Genomic DNA, 23,122 nt, shown 5'->3' with positions numbered 1-23,122 from the left:
GCTACCAGATCCAAGTAATGCTACCAGATCCAAGTAATGCTACCAGATCCAAGTAATGCTACTAGAGATCCAAGTGATGTTACGAGATCCAAGTGATGTTACCAGATCCAAGTGATGTTACCAGAGATCCAAGTGATGTTACCAGATCCAAGTGATGTTACTAGAGATCCAAGTGATGCTACTAGAGATCCAAGTGATGTTACCAGATCCAAGTGATGTTACCAGAGATCCAAGTGATCTTACCAGAGATCCAAGTGATCTTACCAGAGATCCAAGTGATGTTACGAGATCCAAGTGATGCTACTAGATCCAAGTGATGCTACTAGATCCAAGTGATGCTACTAGATCCAAGTAATGCTACCAGATCCAAGTAATGCTACTAGAGATCCAATTGATGTTACAAGATCCAAGTGATGCTACTAGAGATCCAAGTGATGTTACCAGATCCAAGTGATGTTACTAGAGATCCAAGTGATGCTACTAGATCCAAGTGATCTTACCAGAGATCCAAGTGATGCTACTAGAGATCCAAGTGATGTTACCAGATCCAAGTGATGCTACAAGATCCAAGTGATGCTACTAGAGATCCAAGTGATGTTACCAGATCCAATTAATGCTATTAGAGATCCAAGTGATGTTACTAGAGATCCAAGTGATGCTACTGGAGATCCAAGTGATGTTACCAGATCCAAGTGATGTTACTAGAGATCCAAGTGATGTTACCAGATCCAAGTGATGCCACGAGATCCAAGTGATGCTACTGGAGATCCAAGTGATGCTACTAGATCCAAGTGATGCTACGAGATCCAAGTGATGCTACTAGATCCAAGTGATGTTACCAGATATCCAAGTGATGCCACTAGAGATCCAAGTGATGCCACTAGATCCAAGTGATGCTACTAGATCCAAGTGATGCTACTAGATCCAAGTGATGCTACTAGATCCAAGTGATGCTACGAGAGATCAAGGTGATGTTACCAGAGATCCAAGTGATGCTACTAGAGATCCAAGTGACGTTACCAGATCCAAGTGATGTTACTAGAGATCCAAGTGATGCTACGAGATCCAAGTGATGCTACTAGATCCAAAGGGTGTGGGATGAGAAGGTGGGGGAGGGAGTGTATCTTTAGGAACTGTTGACATGTTCCATATTTGTCCATAAAAGCACCTGCATCATTTATATTATACGTACACCCGGTCAGTCTGATGGGGCCAATCGAGGTAACACGGGAGTGCAACGTGGGGGCAATGTGGACAAACGAGCTGCTAACAAGTGATGTCTCGCACACAAACTCATTAAATTCATTAAATGAACACAAGTGTTCCTCCACTGCCATTGGTAACTGTGCATGGGAAGAGCGCACGCTCAGAGATTGGTCCAACTGGAATAACCCCCAAACAACATCAGTGCCATCAATGAAACACGATTGATGTTTAATTTCCATGATGATGGATCCACGGCTCTGGAGCACAATGTCGACACCGAGCATGTTACTGGAACTTATTATTTATGACACTTATTGGAGTGATCAGTGTCATTGTCATTCTTCTAAGAATGACAGGCAGAATGACATAATTCTGATGGAGCAAAAAAAGAACAAGAGAGAAATCAGTCAAGTTTACGGAATACCGACATGTTAACATGAGCAACAAAAGCCAGGTAAACATGTGGTGTTAAAAGTTCTGAAATATATATTGACCGTGATGAGAATCCTCACAATGAAGTACTATGAAACAAAATAACCTGGCACCTACTAAAAAAGTCAAACGTGCATGTCGATAGTCATTCAGTCACCAATGGGCACAAAATGATGTACATTTAAAGACCATACATGGAACGAGGGAAGCAATGAGGAACACTGAGAGCGTACATGGAATGAGGAACACGGAAACCATACATGGAATGAGGAACACGGAAACCATACATGGAATGAGGAACACGGAAACCATACGTGGAACGAGGACCACGGAGACTGTACATGGAATGAGGAACATGGAGACCATACATGGAATGAGGAACATGGAGACCATACATGGAATGAGGAACATGGAGACCATACATGGAATGAGGAACACGGAGACCATACAGGGAATGAGGAACATGGAGACCATACATGGAATGAGGAACATGGAGACCATACATGGAATGAGGAACATGGAAACCATACATGGAATGAGGGACATGGAAACCATACATGGAATGAGGAACACGGAAACCATACATGGAACATGGAACATGGAGACCATACATAGAATGAGGGACACGGAGACCATACATGGAACGAGGAACATGGAGACCATACAGTCACGTGAAAAAGTAAGTACACCCCATGTAAAGTTTTTACTTTTTCAACATATTTCAACATACAGCTATTTGATCTTCATTTCAACAATATTGATAGATAAAGGTGATATAATATAACAAATATCATGAAACATTTACATTTTGTAGTCCATTGTATAATTTAAATAAACATAAATGCAAATTTCGCATGTGCAAAAAGTAAGTACACCCCTACATTTATCACTACTTCAAATACCTAAAATTAGAATCAGGTGCACCAGCTCAGGTGCAAATGATTAGAACATCGTTAGAGAGGATCTTGGAGGAACCTGTCTTATTTAAAACTCAGACATTTAGTTTGGTTTGCTCTTTGTTGTTGAAGTGTGCGGCGTCACCATGCCTTGATCAAAAGAGCTCTCTGAGGCCTTCAGAGAGAAGGTTATAGATGCCTACGAGTTTGGGAAGGGATTTAAAAAGATCTCCAAACAATTTGAAATCAATCAATCGACTATCCGGAAGATCATCTACAAGTGGAGAAGATTCCAAACAACTGCCAACTTGTTCAGGCCAGGCCGCCCCAGCACGTTCAGCCCGAGAGCAGACCGCAAGATGATTAAATAAGTCTCTAAGAACCCCAGAAGGTCATCACAGGACCTACAGGTAGCTCTTGCCACTGTTGATGTCAAAGGGCACGAGTCTACCATTAGAAAGAGGCTGCACAAATTTGATCTACATGGGAGGTGTGCCAGGAGGAAACCTTTGCTGTCCAGAAAGAACATCAGGGCAAGACTAAAGTTTGCCAATGAACACCTCGGCAAAGACCAGCACTTCTGGAACAATGTGCTCTGGACAGATGAGTCAAAGGTAGAGCTATTTGGCCACAGTACCAGAAGACATGTTTGGCAAAAACCAAAGACAGCATTTGACCACAAGAACCTGATACCAACTGAAAAGCATGGTGGTGGAAATATTATGGTTTGGGGCAGCTTTGCTGCATCAGGGCCTGGGGAGCTCACCATCATAGAATCAACTATGGATTCTTCATTGTACCAGAGGGTGCTTGAGGATAATATGAGGCCATCTGTCGGAAAAGTTGAAGCTCAACCGAAGGTGGACCTTGCAACATGACAATGACCCTAAACATCTATCTATAATTCCAGTAATCTCTGTGTGTTTGTTTGTACGTTTGTACGTTTGTACGTTTGTACGTTTGTTTGTTTGTCTGTGACCGCTGTTTCTCGACAACTACCGGTCCGATATACTTGAAACTTGCCAGGTATATTGCTGGGGACCCGAGGATGTGCCTTTTCAAGGTTTGAAATTAATCGGACAAGTACTTACCGAGCTATGGCGATTTAGCCGTTCGCCGTTCGCTTTGGCGTTGCGAATGGACCAAACCATTCATGTAAATAGAGGGGGGGGGGGGGGGGTTCTGTGGTCGCTCGCTTTGGCTTTGCGAATGGACCAAACCATTCATGTAAATAGAGGGGGGGGTTCTGTGGTCGTTCGCTTTGGCTTTGCGAATGGACCAAACCATTCATGTAAATAGAGGGGGGGGTTCTGTGGTCGTTGCGAATGGACCAAACCATTCACATCGAATCATCGAATCACATCGAATGGACCAAACCGTTCGCTTTGGACCAAACCATTGCATGTAAATAGAGGGGGGGGGTTCTGTGGTCGTTGCGAATGGACCAAACCATTCATGTAAATAGAGGGGGGGGGGGGGGTTCTGTGGTCGTTACTGCCACGTGGTTTCAAAGTTTTTTTTTGTTGTTGTTGTTTGCACGCATGTTTTTTTGCACCCACGTACGGGCACGCCCGAGGATGTTTACACACACACACCCCTACACAAATTTTTTTTTTTTTTTTTTTTTGGCAAGGAACCGGCACCCACGTACGGGCACGTCCTAGCTTATATATAGTACGGGCATGCCCTAGTACTAGTAAATCCACCAAGGAATGGCTGAAAAGAAAGAAATGGAGGGTTCGGGAATGGCCAAGTCAAAGCCCGGATCTAAATCCCATCGAGATGTTGTGGGGGGATCTGAAACGAGCTGTGCATGCAAGAAACCCCTCAAACATCGCACAGCTGAAAGAATTCTGCATGGAGGAGTGGGCAAAAATTTCTCCCAGTCGATGTCAGAGACTGGTAGACAGTTATAAGAAACGCCTACTTGAGGTTGTTTCTGCCAAAGGGGGCAATACCACCTATTAGAGCCAAGGGTGTACTTACTTTTTCCACATGCGAAATTTGCATTTATGTTTATTTAAATTATACAATGGACTACAAAATGTAAATGTTTCATGATATTTGTTATATTATATCACCTTTATCTATCAATATTGTTGAAATTAAGATCAAATAGCTGTATGTTGAAATATGTTGAAAAAGTCAAAACTTTATATGGGGTGTACTTACTTTTTCACGTGACTGTATATGGAACGAGGAACAAGGAAACATACATTGAACGAGGAACATGGAGACCATACATGGAACGAGGCACATGGAGACCATACATGGAACGAGGAACACGGAAACCATACATGGAACGAGGAACACGGAAACCATACATGAAACAAAGATGGAATGAGGAACATGGAGACCATACATGGAATGAGGAACACGGAGTCCATACATGGAATGAGGAACACGGAGACCGTACATGGAATGAGGAACACGGAAACCATACATGGAATGAGGAACACGGAGACCATACATGGAATGAGGAACATGGAAACCATACATGGAATGAGGAACACGGAGACCATACATGGAATGAGGAACACGGAGACCATACATGGAACGAGGCACATGGAGACCATACATGGAACGAGGAACACGGAGACCATACATGGAATGAGGCACACGGAGACCATACGTGGAACTAGGAACACGGAGATCATACATGGAATGAGGACAAAGGAAACCATACATGGAACGTGGAACATGGAGACCATACATGGAATGAGGAACACGGAAACCATACATGGAATGAGGAACACGGAGACCGTACATGGAATGAGGAACACGGAAACCATCCATGGAATGAGGAACATGGAAACCATACATGGAATGAGGAACACGGAGACCATACATGGAATGAGGAACATGGAGACCATACATGGAATGAGGGACACGGAATCCATACATGGAATGAGGAACACGGAAACCATACATGGAACGTGGAACATGGAGACCATACATGGAATGAGGAACACGGAAACCATACATGGAATGAGGAACATGGAAACCATACATGGAATGAGGAACACGGAGACCATACATGGAATGAGGAACATGGAAACCATACATGGAATGAGGAACACGGAGACCATACATGGAATGAGGAACATGGAGACCATACATGGAATGAGGGACACGGAATCCATACATGGAATGAGGAACACGGAAACCATACATGGAATGAGGAACACTGAAACCATACATGGAATGAGGAACATGGAAACCATACATGGAATGTGGAACATGGAGACCATACATAGAATGAGGAACACGGAAACCATACATTGAACGAGGAACATGGAGACCGTACATGGAACGAGGAACACGGAGACCGTACATGGAACGAGGAACATGGAGACCATATATGGAACGAGGAATATGGAGACCTTACGTGGAACGAGGAACACGGAGACCATACATTGAACAAGGAACATGGAGACCATACATGGAATGAGGAACACGGAAACCCTTCGTGGAACGAGGAACATGGAGACCATACGTGGAATGAGGAACATGGAAACCATACATGGAACGAGGAACACGGAGACCATACATGGAATGAGGAACACGGAGACCATACATGGAATGAGGAACATGGAGACCATACATGGAATGAGGGACACGGAATCCATACATGGAATGAGGAACACGGAAACCATACATGGAACGTGGAACATGGAGACCATACATGGAATGAGGAACACGGAGACCATACATGGAATGAGGAACATGGAAACCATACATGGAATGAGGAACACGGAGACCATACATGGAATGAGGAACATGGAGACCATACATGGAATGAGGGACACGGAATCCATACATGGAATGAGGAACACGGAAACCATACATGGAATGAGGAACACTGAAACCATACATGGAATGAGGAACATGGAAACCATACATGGAATGAGGAACACGGAAACCCTACGTGGAACGAGGAACATGGAGACCATACGTGGAATGAGGAACATGGAAACCATACATGGAACGAGGAACATGGAGACCATACGTGGAACGAGGAACACGGAGACCATACATGGAATGAGGAACACGGAAACCCTACGTGGAACGAGGAACATGGAGACCATACATGGAATGAGGAACACGGAAACCATACATGGAATGAGGAACACGGAAACCATACATGGAATGAGGAACATGGAGACCATACATGGAATGAGGAACACGGAAACCCTACGTGGAACGAGGAACATGGAGACCATACGTGGAATGAGGAACATGGAAACCATACATGGAACGAGGAACATGGAGACCATACGTGGAACGAGGAACACGGAGACCATACATGGAATGAGGAACACGGAAACCCTACGTGGAACGAGGAACATGGAGACCATACATGGAATGAGGAACACGGAAACCATACATGGAATGAGGAACACGGAAACCATACATGGAATGAGGAACACGGAAACCATACATGGAATGAGGAACACGGAAACCATACATGGAATGAGGAACATGGAGACCATACATGGAACAAAGATGGAATGAGAAACATGGAGACCATACATCAAATGTCCGCACGCACCGTGCTCGAAGTGAAGCTTTCGTAATCATCGAAGGCCCATTCGTTGTACCCATTATGCTGGAAGAGAGAAAAGGCAAAACATATTGCTCAATCTCCCTGCCTAATCCTTCAGGAGGAAGCACAGTCTCTGGGTTTGTGCCAACATGAGCTTGGAGGTCCCAAGTGGTGGCAGCTCGACTGAGTAATTGAGAAATATCAGCTCTAAGAAAATGACATCAACTTTAAAAACACCAGTTGCTTAACATCTATTTGAGCCTTGAAACTTTTTCTCATGGAAAACAGCGGACGAAAAAGGCTATCATGGCAGGAAGGCCTCACATAAAATGAATCAATGGTGCCTTTTGTAAGCAGGACACGATGATAGTGTGATGGACATATTTAGGAGGAAACAAACATACATACTCTGGAACCACTCTTCCGTTTGGATTTACTCCTGTACACCTGCGTAAGAACAAATACGTTAGATGACATTGGCCAAGGTGTGGCTCAACACGTGTTACGGCAAGGAAAAGGATCACACGTGCTGTTAGCAAGGTTCACGTGCTGTTAGTTCAAAACTCCTTCAACAAGTTCTCCAGTCGATGCTTGTTCCACAATTTTCGCAAGAGATCATCTGAGCTGGCATGCCACTTCACTCGAGGAACAAAACGCTCTCAGCAAATGTTCAAAAGAGCCAAAGCACCGGTTCGGTACAAGACAGGTCGTGCTGGAGTCGTCATGTTAGTGGAAGGGAAATGATGCTCAGACAAACCGGACTGCTTCTCGTGATGCTACCAGCACTTTCCTGGCTAGAGACACTGGACACACTGGACACATCGGACTCTGCCTTCTGTGAAGAACAGACACAATTCACATGTTATAATAAACACTGGAATGATGGACAAAGGATTCAAATAAGTAGTGATCAGGACCTGTGGAGTGGGGAGTGGTTGGGGGGTGGAAGGGTGAGTAAAGCTGTGACAATAGAGTCAACAACACTGTGGTAATCACTGAAGTCATGCACGGTCATTGAGTGAATAACACCGTGTTAATCACTCGAGCCATGCATGGTGATGGAATGAATAACTCCGTGTTAATCACTTGAGCCATACATGGTGATGGAATGAATAACACCATGTTAATCACTCGAGCCATGCATTGTGATTGAGTGAATAACACCGTGTTAATCACTCGAACCATGCATGGTGATGAAATGAATAACACCATGTTAATCACTTGAGCCATGCATGGTGATGGAATGAATAACTCCGTGTTAATCACTTGAGCCATGCATGGTGATGGAATGAATAACTCCGTGTTAATCATTCAAGCCATGCATGGTGATGGAATGAATAACTCCGTGTTAATCACTGAAGTCATGCACGGCCATTGAGTGCATAACACCGTATCAATCACCCCGAGCCATACAGGGTGATTGAGTGAATAACACCGTGTTAATCACTCGAGCCAGTCATGGTAATGGAATGAATAACACCATGTTAATCACTCGAGCCATGCATGGTGATGGAATGAATAACACAGTGTTAATCAATGTGTTATTGACATGCTCATGGAGGACAAGATTTCCAGTTCACAACTTCAGGCCATAGGACCCTGACTGTGGGAAATCACAAAGTTGGCAGAAGATGCGATCCGGCATGCCGGATCGTTTACGTGCCGGATCGTTGACATGACGGATCGTTGACATGACGGATGGTTTACATGACTGATCGTTGACATGACGGATCGTTTACATGACGGATCGTTTACGTGCCGGATCGTTGACATGACGGATCGTTGACATGACGGATCGTTGACATGACGGATCGTTGACATGACGGATCGTTTACCTGATGCATAGTTGACATGACGGATCGTTGACATGACGGATCGTTGACATGACGGATCGTTGACATGACGGATCGTTGACATGACGGATCGTTGACATGACGGATCGTTGACATGACTGATCGTTGACATGACTGATCGTTGACATGACTGATCTTTGACATGACTGATCTTTGACATGACTGATCTTTGACATGACGGATCGTTAACATGACGGATCGTTTACCTGCCGGATCGTGTGCATGCCGGATCGTTTACCTGATGCATAGTTGACATGACGGATCGTTGACATGACGGATCGTTTACATGCCAGATCGTGTTTGATTCAAGCACATTTTGAACCAACAAGTCACGACGTAAGCAAAGCTAACAAGTCAATCAAACAAGTATTACAAACAAAGAGCAGTTCGTGCCAATGAGTTCCAAATATTGACCCTTTTCGAACCCCATTTACAAATATCTTGGAATAAAGGGAAAAGCGGGATAAAATAGAATTATGCGCAATGTAAAGGAAAGCGACAACGTCTCTCTTACAGACCGAGTCAGATTTCTTGTGTTTGCGACGTGATGAATCGTCCTGTAGGAACAAGTGTTTGTAAAAACGAAGACCAAATACGAACTCAAACAACCTTCATTTTCTTTCACATTTCCCAACGAGTGTACAGGAGCTGCGGGTTACACGAGCCAGAGCGCAGGGGTTCGTGATGAAGGTCGTACACAAGAATTACAAAGTACACGTGAGAAACGAGATGTGTTAAAGTGGAGGGAAGCAAAGCCATGAGCACACAGCTCAAGAGCACATTGGCATCCGAGATATCCTCCCATTCATCGGCTTACGATACCCAGCATTCCATGGAGTTCCTACATCCGATTTATGAACCGTGCTCGGTCTCCACTTGCCTATCCCTGGGCCTATGGACACCCATGGAGGTCCCCCATCCAATTATGAATCGGGCTTGGACTCTGCTACCTTCAAAGATCCGACGGAATCAGGTATGTTCTTGGCAATAAGTCACATATGGAACTAGCCGAGTGTTTAGAAAGCCTAATAGGTCATATGCAGACGTAAGCAAGCTATCCAGGTGTTGTTCGATTCCATCAGCATGTCTCTTATATGCCTCAAGGCATATATGAATGAAGGAAATGATAAAAACTCCATTCGTAGTGAAGTTTTGCCATTTATGGAAACGATGGCACAAAATAAAAGGGCTTCCTATTTTAGCCTGGACCCTCGAGACCTCCTGGCACAAGATTCCTGAAGCAGATGTCAAAGCAACCCCATAATCATGGAAGCAGTCCCTCCTGCATACAATCAGAGTCGGAGATGGAAAAGCACTCGACACCAATGGCTACACGAGCTGAAACTTTGGATGCGAGTGCCCATACACAGCACACACAAACAGTGTGTGCGTGTGAAGGATAAGGAGCACTTCCCCGATACCTCCTTCATGAGGTGTTCGTGTGTTATGCTTTAGTCTACCTTTGGCACAGTCTGACCGTCACAAGCTAATCCATGCATCTTGCTTTGGGACTGTTCCTCCTTTACAAACTAATCCACATGTTTAGCTTTATTACCACCGTCACCGAGGGTAGACGGAAGTTGTGTTTTCACCTGTTTGTCTGTGAGCAGGATGTCTCAAAAGTTATGGACGGATTCGGACAAAACTCGGTGGTCAGGTTGGGTGTTTGACAAGGATGAATTGATTAGATTTTGGAGAATATCCACATCCGGCCTTTCAGTGGAATACAAAACGTAAACTGTTCAGCCTGGTGAAGGTGTGTGCTCTACCGAGTGCCCTTCTATTTACTGTTCGGTTCTTATGATTTATTGGTGGGTTTGTGTACCCCCAGACCTCTTACTCAATGTCGTGCACCAAGGTGGAAAAGTGGGACTTCCCAGTGGAATGAAAGCAAGCACTCAGAATTTCTTTAAGAGGGTAGGGCCCTCATCGTTACCTCTTCCTGGATGAGGCTAACCCCCGCTCGAGCAGGGAAAATGGCCTTAAAATGCCTGTTGTTGTAGTAACTTTGTAAAAGGATCTGTCTCTGTCTGTCTGTCTCTGCCTGTCTCTGTCTGTCTGTCTCTGTTTGTCTGTCTGTCTGTCTCTGTCTGTCTGTCTCTGTCTGTCTGTCTCTGTCTGTCTGTCTGTCTCTGTCTGTCTCTGTCTGTCTGTCTCTCTCACCATTACGTTTAGATGGACTAAACATTCTGGCTTTGGCTGAGAAATCTGGGATGTTTGGTAAAGGGAGAGATGGGCGTTTGGTCCATTTGATAACATCTTTTTAGGTATTGAGTTACCACTCGGTATAGGCTTTGCTGTGGAACTCTCCCCCTTTACATATAATGGTGGAACTCTGATAATAAATTTTCTTAGCCAACTCAAGTTGCACATTTTTCATGGCAATGTGTCCTCCACACAACCACCCATGTCCCTCCTCCTTCCAGAAATTCCTCTTCAGATGCCACAAGAGTTTAATTAATAACCCGTAAATTGAGCAGAACAGTAACTGTGTGATCTATCAGTTAACTGCAGAACAAGCAATTAATTATCCTTGTGGTACGAGATGTGAGACGAGCAAGTGTGAATGAGTACGGGGCGATTACCCAGATGTGGGCGTGCGTGGTGAAAGGTGCACACCAAGCAGGTCACAACATGCAAGATCACGCCAAAAACAAACAGAACCAACCGGAGGAAGCTTTGGAGTCTGCTTGGCGTGGCTGTCTATTCCATCCTACAATAGCACGATGGAAAACAAGGAAGCTTCAGCAATGCAGCGTTATGTGGACCTCGTACGCTGGCACGAGGGCACCGAGCAGCGTGCGGGGAGAGGGAGGGGGGGTAGGGGAGTAGGGCATGACCTTGAGGGCGCTTTCAAGAAGCAAATGGAGGGAATTCAATGAGTCAGTCCCATTACGGTTTTGACACGGGGTCCATAAATACCAAAAGAAGTGCAATCGTTTACTGAACATTCCATAAACATCTGGAGCTTACACGATGCGTCCTCAAGCACACAATGCGACAATACGATCAGATCGAGCAGTTATTCAAATCACAGCAAAAACACACAGCGTACCACCCATTGCTGGACAGCATTCGATTCGTCGTCGAGATTATGCTGCAGTTGGTATTTCTACACGCGAAAGGCAAAAACCGAATCACAGGAGGGAGGGATCGTTGAGAAGTAAAAGGAAGGCAAAGGACACATGGAAGCACGGTTCAAAAGATTCAACTCAACTTCAACTACAATTGATGTTTCAAGGTTTGTGTGCTCAAAGGGTGGAAATGAAAACCATGCACAATGCATTGCATGCTCAAGGGGAAGAGCGGAACGTTAACAGGTAAGGTATCCCAAGGACGTCCCGACACGCTCCCATGTGGACACAAAAGACAGGTTCGGTAAACAAGAGGACAACACACAATTAGTAACAGGTTAGAGAAACAAGAGGATAACACACAATTAGTGATAGGTTAGAGAAACAAGAGGATAACACACAATTAGTGATAGGTTAGAGAAACAAGAGGATAACACACACAATTAGTGACAGATTAGAGAAACAAGAGGATAACACACACAATTACTGACAGATTAGAGAAACAAGAGGATAACATACACAATTGGTGACAGGTTAGAGAAACAAGAGGATAACACGCACAATTAGTGACAGATTAGGTAAACAAGAGGATAACACACACACGATTAGTGACAGATTAGAGAAACAAGAGGATAACACACACAATTAGTGACAGATTAGAGAAACAAGAGGATAACATACACAATTGGTGACAGATTAGAGAAACAAGAGGATAACACGCACAATTAGTGATAGATTAGGTAAACAAGAGGATAACACACACACGATTAGTGACAGATTAGAGAAACAAGAGGATAACACACACAATTAGTGACAGATTAGAGAAACAAGAGGATAACATACACAATTGGTGACAGATTAGAGAAACAAGAGGATAACACACACAATTAGTGACAGATTAGAGAAACAAGAGGATAACACACACAATTAGTGACAGATTAGAGAAACAAGAGGATAACACACACAATTAGTGATAGGTTAGAGAAACAAGAGGATAACACACACAATTAGTGACAGATTAGGTAAACAAGAGGATAACATACACAATTAGTGACAGATTAGAGAAACAAGAGGATAACATACACAATTAGTGACAGGTTGGGGAAACAAGAGGATAACACACACAATTAGTGACAGATTAGAGAAACAAGAGGATAACATACACAATTAGTGACAGGTTGGGGAAACAAGAGGATAACACACACAATTAGTGACAGCTTAGAGAAATAAGAGGATAACACACAATTAGTGACAGATTCAGTAAACAAGAGGATAACACACACAATTAGTGACAGGTTGGAAAAACAAGAGGATAACACACACAATTAGTGACAGGTTGGAAAAACAAGAGGACAACACACACAATTAGTGAAAGGTTCGGTAAACAAGAGGATAACACACACAATTAGTGACAGGTTGGAAAAACAAGAGGATAACACACACAATTAGTGACAGGTTGGAAAAACAAGAGGACAACACACACAATTAGTGAAAGGTTCGGTAAACAAGAGGATAACACACACAATTAGTGACAGGTTGGAAAAACAAGAGGACAACACACACAATTAGTGACAGATTCGGTAAACAAGAGGATAACACACACAATTAGTGAAAGGTTCGGTAAACAAGAGGATAACACACACGATTAGTGACAGATTCGGTAAACAAGAGGATAACACACACAATTAGTGACAGGTTGGGGAAACAAGAGGATAACACACAATTAGTGACAGGTTAGAGAAACAATAGGACACAATTAGTGACACACAATTAGTGACAATTAGTGACAATAACACACAATTAGTGACAGGTTAGAGAAACAAGAGGATAACACACAAAATTAATGACAGGTTAGAGAAACAAGAGGATAACACACACAATTAGTGATAGGTTAGAGAAACAAGAGGATAACACACACAATTAGTGACAGATTAGAGAAACAAGAGGATAACACACACAATTAGTGACAGATTAGAGAAACAAGAGGATAACACACACAATTAGTGACAGATTAGAGAAACAAGAGGATAACACACACAATTAGTGACAGATTAGAGAAACAAGAGGATAACACACACAATTAGTGACAGATTAGAGAAACAAGAGGATAACATACACAATTGGTGACAGATTAGAGAAACAAGAGGATAACACACACAATTAGTGACAGATTAGGTAAACAAGAGGATAACACACACAATTAGTGACAGATTAGAGAAACAAGAGGATAACATACACAATTAGTGACAGGTTGGGGAAACAAGAGGATAACACACACAATTAGTGACAGCTTAGAGAAATAAGAGGATAACACACAATTAGTGACAGATTCAGTAAACAAGAGGATAACACACACAATTAGTGACAGGTTGGAAAAACAAGAGGATAACACACACAATTAGTGACAGGTTGGAAAAACAAGAGGACAACACACACAATTAGTGACAGATTCGGTAAACAAGAGGATAACACACACAATTAGTGAAAGGTTCGGTAAACAAGAGGATAACACACACAATTAGTGACAGGTTGGAAAAACAAGAGGACAACACACACAATTAGTGACAGATTCGGTAACCAAGAGGATAACACACACAATTAGTGAAAGGTTCGGTAAACAAGAGGATAACACACACGATTAGTGACAGATTCGGTAAACAAGAGGATAACACACACAATTAGTGACAGGTTGGGGAAACAAGAGGATAACACACAATTAGTGACAGGTTAGAGAAACAATAGGACACAATTAGTGACACACAATTAGTGACAATTAGTGACAATAACACACAATTAGTGACAGGTTAGAGAAACAAGAGGATAACACACAAAATTAATGACAGGTTAGAGAAACAAGAGGATAACACACACAATTAGTGATAGGTTAGAGAAACAAGAGGATAACACACACAATTAGTGACAGATTAGAGAAACAAGAGGATAACACACACAATTAGTGACAGATTAGAGAAACAAGAGGATAACACACACAATTAGTGATAGGTTAGAGAAACAAGAGGATAACACACACAATTAGTGACAGATTAGAGAAACAAGAGGATAACACACACAATTAGTGACAGATTAGAGAAACAAGAGGATAACACACACAATTAGTGACAGGTTAGAGAAACAAGAGGATAACACACACAATTAGTGACAGATTAGGTAAACAAGAGGATAACACACACAATTAGTGACAGATTAGAGAAACAAGAGGATAACACACACAATTAGTGATAGGTTAGAGAAACAAGAGGATAACACACACAATTAGTGACAGGTTAGAGAAACAAGAGGATAACACACACAATTAGTGATAGGTTAGAGAAACAAGAGGATAACACACACAATTAGTGACAGATTAGAAAAACAAGAGGAAAACACACACACGATTAGTGACAGATTGGGTAAACAAGAGGATAACACACACAATTAGTGACAGGTTAGAGAAACAAGAGGATAACACACACAATTAGTGATAGGTTAGAGAAACAAGAGGATAACACACACAATTAGTGACAGATTAGAAAAACAAGAGGAAAACACACACACGATTAGTGACAGATTGGGTAAACAAGAGGATAACACCCAATTAGTGACAGATTAGAGAAACAAGAGGATAACACACACAATTAGTGACAGGTTGGGGAAACAAGAGGATAACACCCAATTAGTGACAGATTAGAGAAACAAGAGGATAACACACACAATTAGTGACAGGTTGGGGAAACAAGAGGATAACACACACAATTAGTGACAGGTTAGAGAAACAAGAGGATAACACACAATTCGTGAAAGGTTCAGTAAACAAGAGGATAACACACACGATTAGTGACAGATTCGGTAAACAAGAGGATAACACACACAATTAGTGACAGATTCGGTAAACAAGAGGATAACACACACAATTAGTGACAGGTCAGAGAAACAAGAGGATAACACACACAATTAGTGACAGGTCAGAGAAACAAGAGGATAACACACACGATTAGTGATAGATTCGGTAAACAAGAGGATAACACACACAATTAGTGACAGATTCGGTAAACAAGAGGATAACACACACAATTAGTGACAGGTCAGAGAAACAAGAGGATAACACACACAATTACTGACAGGTTAGAGAAACAAAAGGATAACACACACAATTAGTGACAGATTCGGTAAACAAGAGGATAACACACACAATTAGTGAAAGGTTCGGTAAACAAGAGGATAACACACACAATTAGTGAAAGGTTCGGTAAACAAGAGGATGACACACACAATTAGTGAAAGGTTCGGTAAACAAGAGGATAACACACACAATTAGTGACAGGTCAGAGAAACAAGAGGATAACACACACAATTACTGACAGGTTAGAGAAACAAAAGGATAACACACACAATTAGTGACAGATTCGGTAAACAAGAGGATGACACACACAATTAGTGAAAGGTTCGGTAAACAAGAGGATAACACACACAATTAGTGACAGATTCGGTAAACAAGAGGATAACACACACAATTAGTGACAGGTCAGAGAAACAAGAGGATAACACACACAATTACTGACAGGTTAGAGAAACAAGAGGATAACACACACAATTAGTGATAGGTTAGAGAAACAAGAGGATAACACACACAATTAGTGACAGCTAGGTAAACAAGAGGATAACACACACAATTAGTGATAGGTTAGAGAAACAAGAGGATAACACACACAATTAGTGACAGATTAGGTAAACAAGAGGATGACACACACAATTAGTGATAGGTTAGAGAAACAAGAGGATAACACACACGATTAGTGACAGATTCGGTAAACAAGAGGATAACACACACAATTAGTGACAGATTCGGTAAACAAGAGGATAACACACACAATTAGTGACAGGTCAGAGAAACAAGAGGATAACACACATAATTACTGACAGGTTAGAGAAACAAAAGGATAACACACACAATTAGTGACAGATTCGGTAAACAAGAGGATAACACCCAATTAGTGACAGGTCAGAGAAACAAGAGGATAACACACCCAATTAGTGACAGATTAGAGAAACAAGAGGATAACACACACAATTACTGACAGGTTAGAGAAACAAAAGGATAACACACACAATTAGTGACAGATTCGGTAAACAAGAGGATGACACACACAATTAGTGACAGGTCAGAGAAACAAGAGGATAACACACACAATTAGTGATAGGTTAGAGAAACAAGAGGATAACACACACAATTAGTGACAGCTAGGTAAACAAGAGGATAACACACACAATTAGTGACAGGTTAGAGAAACAAGAGGATAACACACACAATTAGTGACAGGTTAGAGAAACAAGAGGATAACACACACAATTAGTGACAGGTTAGAGAAACAAGAGGATAACACACACAATTAGTGATAGGTTAGAGAAACAAGAGGATAACACACACAATTAGTGACAGCTAGGTAAACAAGAGGATAACACACACAATTAGTGACAGGTTAGAGAAACAAGAGGATAACACACACAATTAGTGACAGGTTAGAGAAACAAGAGGATAACACACACAATTAGTGACAGGTTAGAGAAACAAGAGGATAACACACACAATTAGTGACAGGTTAGAGAAACAAGAGGATAACATGCACAATTAGTGATAGATTAGGTAAACAAGAGGATAACACACAATTAGTGATAGGTTAGAGAAACAAGAGGATAACACACACAATTAGTGACAGATTAGGTAAACAAGAGGATAACACATACAATTAGTGATAGGTTAGAGAAACAAGAGGATAACACACACACGATTAGTGACAGGTTCGTGAAACAAGAGGATAACACACACACGATTAGTGACAGATTGGGTAAACAAGAGGATAACACACAATTAGTGACAGATTGGGTAAACAAAAGGATAACACACAATTTTTGACAGGTTAGAGAAACAAGAGGATAACACACACAATTAGTGACAGGTTAGAGAAACATGAGGATAACACACGATTAGTGACAGGATAGAGAAACAAGAGGATAACACACACAATTAGTGACAGGATAGAGAAACAAGAGGATAACACACACAATTAGTGACAGGTTAGAGAAACAAGAGGATAACACACGATTAGTGACAGGTTAGAGAAACAAGAGGATAACACACACAATTAGTGATCGGTTCGAGAAACAAGAGGATAACACACACAATTAGTGACAGATTAGAGAAACAAGAGGATAACACACACAATTAGTGACAGATTAGGTAAACAAGAGGATAACACACACAATTAGTGACAGATTAGGTAAACAAGAGGATAACACACACAATTAGCGACAGATTAGAGAAACAAGAGGATAACACACACAATTAGTGACAGATTAGAGAAACAAGAGGATAACACACACAATTAGTGACAGGTTAGAGAAACAAGAGGATAACACACACAATTAGTGACAGATTAGGTAAACAAGAGGATAACACACACAATTAGTGACAGATTAGAGAAACAAGAGGATAACACACACAATTAGTGACAGATTAGAGAAACAAGAGGATAACACACACAATTAGTGACAGATTAGAGAAACAAGAGGATAACACACACAATTAGTGACAGATTAGAGAAACAAGAGGATAACACAGAATTAGTGACAGATTAGGTAAACAAAAGGATAACACACACAATTAGTGATAGATTAGAGAAACAAGAGGATAACACACACAATTAGTGACAGATTAGAGAAACAAGAGGATAACACAGAATTAGTGACAGATTAGGTAAACAAAAGGATAACACACACAATTAGTGACAGATTAGAGAAACAAGAGGATAACACACACAATTAGTGACAGATTAGAGAAACAAGAGGATAACACACACAATTAGTGACAGGTTAGAGAAACAAGAGGATAACATACACAATTAGTGATAGGTTAGAGAAACAAGAGGATAACACACACAATTAGTGACAGATTAGAGAAACAAGAGGATAACACACACAATTAGTGACAGATTAGAGAAACAAGAGGATAACACAGAATTAGTGACAGATTAGGTAAACAAAAGGATAACACACACAATTAGTGACAGATTAGAGAAACAAGAGGATAACACACACAATTAGTGACAGATTAGGTAAACAAAAGGATAACACACACAATTAGTGACAGATTAGGTAAACAAAAGGATAACACACACAATTAGTGACAGATTAGAGAAACAAGAGGATAACACACACAATTAGTGATAGATTAGAGAAACAAGAGGATAACACACACAATTAGTGACAGATTAGAGAAACAAGAGGATAACACAGAATTAGTGACAGATTAGGTAAACAAAAGGATAACACACACAATTAGTGACAGATTAGAGAAACAAGAGGATAACACACACAATTAGTGACAGATTAGAGAAACAAGAGGATAACACACACAATTAGTGACAGGTTAGAGAAACAAGAGGATAACACACACAATTAGTGACAGATTAGAGAAACAAGAGGATAACACAGAATTAGTGACAGATTAGGTAAACAAAAGGATAACACACACAATTAGTGATAGATTAGAGAAACAAGAGGATAACACACACAATTAGTGACAGATTAGAGAAACAAGAGGATAACACAGAATTAGTGACAGATTAGGTAAACAAAAGGATAACACACACAATTAGTGACAGATTAGAGAAACAAGAGGATAACACACACAATTAGTGACAGATTAGAGAAACAAGAGGATAACACACACAATTAGTGACAGATTAGAGAAACAAAAGGATAACACACAATTAGTGACAGATTAGGTAAACAAAAGGATAACACACACACAATTAGTGACAGATTAGGTAAACAAAAGGATAACACACACAATTAGTGACAGATTAGGTAAACAAAAGGATAACACACACAATTAGTGACAGATTAGAGAAACAAGAGGATAACACACAATTAGTGACAGATTAGAGAAACAAGAGGATAACACACAATTAGTGATAGATTAGGTAAACAAAAGGATAACACACACAATTAGTGACAGATTAGGTAAACAAAAGGATAACACACACAATTAGTGACAGATTAGGTAAACAAAAGGATAACACACACAATTAGTGACAGATTAGGTAAACAAAAGGATAACACACACAATTAGTGACAGATTCGGTAAACAAGAGGATAACACACAATTAGTGACAGATTAGGTAAACAAAAGGATAACACACACGATTTGATCGCCTGCGCGAGTGAGGCCTGTTCGTTGACCTCAGTCGTCGATGCCTTTTTGAACGTTTTCTGGTGAAATGCGATGCAAATGGCCTTAAAATGCATGTTGTTGTGTGTTGTTGTCTGGTGAAATGCATCTCTGTTGATACGTAAGTGCAATAGCATTGAATGATGGTGCGATTGTCCTTTTGAGGGATCGGTGTCCTTTGGAGAGTTACATTTTTTACAGGAACAGGTAATAATTTTAAAATGATAACAAATCATACTCGTAGAATGTCCCCTCTTTCCCTTCAAAATATCATAGAAAGACGTGAGCTCAACTTGCACATTTGCACAATGTAATGGATAATTAAATAATTGTGCTGTCTGTCTGACCCCTGTGCATGGAAGAAGTTTCGGGAACTGAGTGGCGTGCTGATGAGGAGGGGAGTGTCGTTGGAGCTGAAGGGAAAGGTGTATGCTGCATGTGTGAGAAGTGTTATGATTTATGGGAGCGAGACATGGGTAATGAACGTAGAGCAGCAACGAAGGCTGGAAAGGGTGGAAATGCGAATGGTTCGATGGATGTGCGGAGTATCGTTGAGAGAGAGGAAGACAAATGATGAGTTGCGAAAGATGATGGGAATAGAGCCTGTGATTGATGCTGTGAAGAGGAACAGTTTGAGATGGTTTGGTCATGTGTTGAGGAAGGATGAAAGTGACTGGTTGAGAAGAGTGATGGAAATGAATGTAGAAGGAAGTAGAGGACGGGGAAGACCGAGAAAGACTTGGCTAAAGGTGGTGGAAGAAGAAATGCGGGCAAGGGGGTTAACAAGGGGAGATGCAGAAAATAGGGTAACCCCCGCTCCAGCAGGGAAAATGGCCTTAAAATGCATGTTGTTGTTTGGTGACCTTTGGCCGATGTTGACCTCAAAAATATTTGGTGGTTGAATTCAGTGACCCGATATGCAAATCCTCTTCAAATTTTAAGTTAATCGGATGAAATTTTATGATTTTAGAAATTCGACAAACGTGTTGACCATTCCCTTTGACCTCAAAATCAATAGGCTTCTTGCTTATGACCAACTCTACCGTTTGGTGTAGTTTCGTAAAGATCGGTTTGAGATTGTAACGTGTAGGCGATTGACATACAAACAGACAGACAAACATATAAACAAAAAATATGTTGTGCATAGCATGATACTTGCGAAATCCCTAAAATAAGTTGTTGGCCTATGATGACCTCAAAAATACTTGGTGGTTCAATTCAGTGACCCGATATGCGAATCCTATTAAAATTTCAAGTTGTACATTAAATGATAGTCAATGGGATTTGATGATACAGTCAATCGGACTGATACAGTCAAGTAAATCGGATGAAAATTGAGGTTTTTAGAAACTTGGCCTATGTTGACCTTTTGGCCTATGTTGACCTCTTGACTTTTTGACCCCAAAAACAATAGGGTTCTTGCTTATGACCAACTCTACCATTTGGTGAAGTTTTGTGAATATCGGGTGAAAATTGTGACCTCTAGGTGACTGACAGACAGACAGACAGACAGACAGACAAGACCAACCAATACACTTGAAAAAATTCTTCGATTTTCGCAAGTCACAACCAAACAGGGGCGAAAACACAACCTCCATCCACCTTCAGTAGGAGAGGTGAAAAAAAAAAAATACATCATCTTAAGGACCTTTTAAGTATTTCTGATCCTGTACTTTGTTTATCGTTTAATGTACAACATATTTGAAAGGTGTCATTGTACATAATGATTTTTAAAAATTTAGTGGAGGCTAACTCTGTACCAAACACTCAAGTACCCAATATAAATCCCTCTATACTCGAGCATTAACATTAGAACTGTAACTCATAGGCCTACGCACAAGTCTATGATCAAGTCGTTTTTAAAAACGATAAATGAAACATTTGCCAAGGAAGACAAAAGAGTGATCTTCTTTATCTGCTACAATTACTCCCATGTTCTTGTGTGGTTGGCCAGGGGAATGTTGGCCTAAGTCTTTCACGAACTGGCTGGCCAAGCCTGACGCTTGACCAAGGTTAGGGCAAGAATTGTAATTCGTTCAGGGTGCCAGGGATAGCTCGCCCTCTCTTCGCGAAGGACACCGTGGGATGTTTAACGTCCACCAACTATTACCGGCAGACGAGACGCCACTCTAACGTCCATCTGAGGGATGGCACACACATCGACCTTTGCCTGTGAAACATTGGGATGACAATTTATAGTCGGGTTGGGATTCAATCCCAGGATAGACAGCTTAGAGGTGAGTGTGCGTACCATTGCCATCCTGCCAGGTGCAAGACAAGCCAGCGATATAAACTACAAAAGTGAGCAATCACTTGGAGCAGGCCAGTACCATCAGGTATCAACACCTGTCAATATCATTCCTGCTTTTCCACACAAAGTCTTGTTAATTTTTCATGCAATCTGTCGACAACACTTTTAACGCAGTTATAAAAACGTGTTAAAAATCCCAAACTCTTCATTCCAACACCGAGTAGAATCATGAATCGACGCGGGATATGTTAGAGCTAAAACGAGAGGATTTACAAAGTGCGCTCACTTTAAGCGGATGTGCACAGCGAGTGCCAAGCAATGGATTAGCCATGAAAGGTAAAAGGGAATAAAAGGAACAACCGAACGGCTCGTGCGATGTTAGATTGCAAACAAAGCTCCCACAAAGGAACACTCCACATGCGGCAACTTACCTTCTGAATCTGCCAAATCTAATCGCACGGGGAGGAATGAGCAGGAATTGGAACAACAGAGAAAACGCTGTGTGAATGTGTAAGGTACACTTCGGTTTGTATCGATTGATCGCCATGTACGGAATTCATCGCGCAAGTGCAACAACAAGAGTGTACTAGCAAAGGCCTCCCACACGGCCGGCAATCTTACCGCGAGGTTCTCCGCA

At 41.6% G+C, this 23,122-nt stretch overlaps 1 protein-coding gene across 4 annotated transcripts in view; it reads right to left on the bottom strand.

Annotated features, from left to right (window-relative positions):
• The window catches only part of LRRFIP2 (LRR binding FLII interacting protein 2), a 171,216-nt gene that overhangs the window by 100,240 nt on the left and 47,854 nt on the right, over window positions 1–23,122 (bottom strand). For 2 of the 4 annotated variants that reach the window (XM_068121705.2, XM_068121707.2), the window contains exons 4-10: window positions 22,917–22,934; window positions 11,989–12,045; window positions 11,602–11,646; window positions 9,452–9,490; window positions 7,838–7,915; window positions 7,489–7,527; window positions 7,087–7,143 (exon numbers count right to left, since the gene is read on the bottom strand). In XM_068121705.2, coding sequence (XP_067977806.1) covers window positions 7,087–7,143; window positions 7,489–7,527; window positions 7,838–7,915; window positions 9,452–9,490; window positions 11,602–11,646; window positions 11,989–12,045; window positions 22,917–22,934 — 333 coding nt within the window. The remainder of the gene's footprint in view (window positions 1–7,086; window positions 7,144–7,488; window positions 7,528–7,837; window positions 7,916–9,451; window positions 9,491–11,601; window positions 11,647–11,988; window positions 12,046–22,916; window positions 22,935–23,122) is intronic. The other 2 variants (XM_068121706.2, XM_068121709.2) reach the window with 2 other exon arrangements.

The sequence above is a fragment of the Myxine glutinosa genome, chromosome 7 (assembly GCF_964187855.1).
Source record: "Myxine glutinosa chromosome 7, kmMyxGlut1.1, whole genome shotgun sequence".
NCBI classification, from domain to species: domain Eukaryota; kingdom Metazoa; phylum Chordata; class Myxini; order Myxiniformes; family Myxinidae; genus Myxine; species Myxine glutinosa.
Note: the sequence above shows the minus strand (reverse complement) of the source record. Positions and strands in the feature narration are given on the sequence as shown.